The following is a 3,296-nucleotide window of genomic DNA, read 5'->3' on the forward strand; positions in this document are numbered from 1 at the left end:
TTTCTTCTACATCAAAGGAAGATATGTAACGCTTACAAAATGAATTCTATAACTACAAAAACACGTAGAATTTGTTGTGCTCTTTGGTTTTGAGTACTTGAATAGCCAATCTATCTAAAACTTATGCTCAAATCATTGAATGCTATTAGCCATTTTCTACAATGGTGCCTTCTTGTTGTCTAGGTTGTGCACATTTTCAAAAAAGGTTGGCCCTATATATCATACGGTCTTAGCTAATGTTGTAAAAGGATGGAGAAGGATTTGGGCTTGAGACACTAATAAGCAATATTAAGCACTTGAATTTTGAAGTGTTATAAAAGCTAGATTGGTCGCACACATGGCATTTTGTTGCTCATCACTTGATAGTTAGCCCTAAATGCTCGCCTAATATTTTGGATTTGGGATGATGGGCTAACTTGCCCTAGGATTAAGCTTACAATAACATGTTTGAACACCTCAAGGCGCTACTATCCAACTGCAGGAGAAGCTATCAGTCGAGCTAGATAGAAAAGGTCTTAGTAGATGGGTTGAATGTGGAATGAGGATGGTTGGGATGGAAATCTTGGCCCAAGGTTTTGTCTTAACTAATAAAATGCTAAATTGGATGGTGGTCACATTTAATAAGAAGATATTCGCTTCTCCTATCGTTGCAGGAGGAGGAGTTCATCATGAACCTCTATAGGAAAAGGCCAGCAAATTGATTTTCTCCTTGCTAAGAAAGATCTAAGATGGGCCATCATGGAGTATCATGATTACTAGTTGGATTGCCAAGGACAAAGTCTTTGGAAGGGTTTTGCCTAATGTCAAGTGGACTGATGTCTTACTCTCTAGGATGTCTAAGATCAACATCTCTCCATCCAATTTGCCTCAACATATGGCTAATGTTTGGAAAAAACCTCCTCTTATTCCAATGGAAGGGGGCCCCCTATAGGTAAAGAAGACGCCTCATTGTTTCTTAGTCTTTGGCTTACCTCCTATGCTTATGAGGATGGATTTACTCTTGCAAACAACAACCGAAGGCTTTGCTTTTAGTTACGAAAGAAAGGCATATGCTGCTTGCATGGCATTTGGGATGAAAACACAAAGTTAATTATTTCTATGGCTCTAATAGTTAAACAATTTGGGCTAAATGGGCAGGAGGTTGATTGGGTGCAAGAGAGTTTGACTAAGTTTAAGATAGAGTGGTCCACTTTTGCTCATCCTAAGCTCTTGACTTTCAAGAATCTCGTTAATGTTGTTGGAAAACCTCTTGTTGCAGTCAAGAAGAGAGGTGTGTTTAGGGAACCTAACTCTAGATGGCACTTAGGTTAGGGAGACTTGGAACAAATTGGAAACTAGGGGAACCTTTAAGACATGGAAGAAAGAGTGAAAAAAGCATGGCCCTACAAAATCAATGTTTTCCTTTAGAGAGTTGTGGCTAACAAATTGGCCAAGAGAGAAAGGATTGCCAAGTTTGCGCAAGTATCTCCACTTTGTGTGTTTTGCAGGAAGAAAGAGGAAACAATTAAGCACCTATTTTGAGATTGCCATGAGGTGCAAGCTCTATGGCACATAATTAGAAGGGATCTAGAAAGACTCGATGTTCATCATACTATTGGATGAAGTCTTAAAAAAGGTTTGGGGCATAATTCGTGGCGTCACCTTGTATGGCGTCACCTTGTATAACATTTGGTGCCACATGAATGGCTTGGTGTTCAGGTGAAGCCTACCTTACACTTAGGAAGTTAGCTAGGCAAGATGAAGCTTTTAAGCCTATATCTAAGCAAGATGAAACTTTTAAGCCTATATCTTGACTTTTTGCCTTGATATAGTTGAACCTACCCTATCTAGGTGGTGATGTTGAAATTTACATATTTTAATACAATCTCGCACATTAGAAACAAAATTAGAAGACTCTAGAATATGAAGAACAAAAGGATACATGTAAGAAGCAAGTTTAGTAAGTATGAACGTTGAGAATGCTTTTGAACCATGTCTTGAGGATGTTGAGGCATTTTTTTTGGGAGGGGAGATGGAAGAGACATGTTTGCGAGAGCTTTTAGCAGGCTTTGATGCATCTCCATCTCCAATGGTGTTGTGAACATTTTTCTTTCATGAAACATATTATCTTTGTGTGCATTTGGAAAATAACATATTTACCAAGTTAACGTCAAAAACACAAATCTTGAGAGTTGATATGAACAAACATACAAGGAACCTTCAAGCTGGATTAATGTTGAAGGTTGCAGCGGGTTCGATGAGTTCGGAATTGTGCATGGAATTGCTGACATTGGAAAATAAGAACGGGAGCTTTACAGTTTTCCGTTTCGTTCGTGGACGCAATACAGGAAGCAGGAAGGCTGACGCTGCTTGCTCTTAAGGCAGGGAATCAGGCTGGGATTCCTGCTCGTGCAAGACAGCGTGGTGGAGGATGCTGCCGGACTGGAGGAGCATGTGGCAGGGGCAGCCGCGGAGGCCATGGGCAATGGCCAGGAGGACGTCGCGCATCTGGGCCTTGAACTGGGGGCCGTCCAGGTGGCCGTCGGCGTCGGCGTCGGGGTGGGAGGGGTCGGAGAGGGCGGCGGGGTGGTCGAGGCTGATGGGGAGGAGGGGTTGGAGGAGGGCGAGGCGGAGGTCAGCGCGCGACAGGAGGCCATCGCAGTCCGCGTCCAGCTCCCGGAACTGCGCCTCCAGCGACGCCTCGAACTCCTCCGATGCCTTCTCCACGTACTCCCGTATCGTCGACTCCGACACGATTGCCGCAGCCATGCTAGAAACAACACACACACACACTCTCTCTCTCTCTCGCTCAGGGCTTGATGGCACACAGCGCGATCTCTCTCTCTCTCTCTCGGGCGCGCTTTGTCGCACCCCTCCCTTGACGGCTTCTCCGCTCTCCACGCCTTTATACGCCTCCCCTAAAGAATAAAGTTCTCTTTCACTCGCAAATATCCCCCACCGCCGCTTTCAAGGACGACCCAAAATTTTCCAAAACCCCCACATTCGCATTTCTCAACCGCAAACTTTGTGTTGTTGGGCCTTCCCCATGCCCATAAGGTTCACTTCGGGCATCAATTTTTCAACCCTTGTAAGTTTGTTTTTGTAAGCAAAACCCTTTGGCCGGGGATGGATTGCAAGAAGCGACAACGATATATTTTGGTGTGAAATCATCAATAATATCTCGTCACATTGACATAGGCATAAAAGGCCTCAGGCATGTAAATTTTCACATCTTTTGATACTAGAAGATGTTCCATTGGTACTTTCATTGATCAAGAACTTGCTGTCAATTGGAGCCATGACAAAGAAAGTATTCC

At 43.7% G+C, this 3,296-nt stretch overlaps 1 protein-coding gene across 1 annotated transcript; it reads right to left on the reverse strand.

Annotated features, from left to right (window-relative positions):
- Window positions 1-2,143: 2,143 nt before the first annotated feature.
- On the reverse strand, window positions 2,144-2,868 carry LOC148017084 (uncharacterized). Its single transcript, XM_087662841.1, has one exon. It carries the CDS (start codon window positions 2,746-2,748, stop codon window positions 2,356-2,358), a length of 393 nt encoding a protein of 130 aa, XP_087518967.1. The 5' UTR covers window positions 2,749-2,868; the 3' UTR covers window positions 2,144-2,355.
- Window positions 2,869-3,296: the final 428 nt, after the last annotated feature.

This window comes from Lygodium microphyllum, chromosome 22 (assembly GCF_053477565.2).
Source record: "Lygodium microphyllum isolate KBCC chromosome 22, Lygodium_microphyllum_v1.1.10, whole genome shotgun sequence".
Lineage (NCBI taxonomy): Eukaryota > Viridiplantae > Streptophyta > Polypodiopsida > Schizaeales > Lygodiaceae > Lygodium > Lygodium microphyllum.

Coding starts and splice junctions, on each gene's coding strand:
- LOC148017084 (XM_087662841.1), bottom strand. CDS start 2,748: ATGGCTGCGGCAATCGTGTCGGAGTCGACGATACGGGAGTACGTGGAG.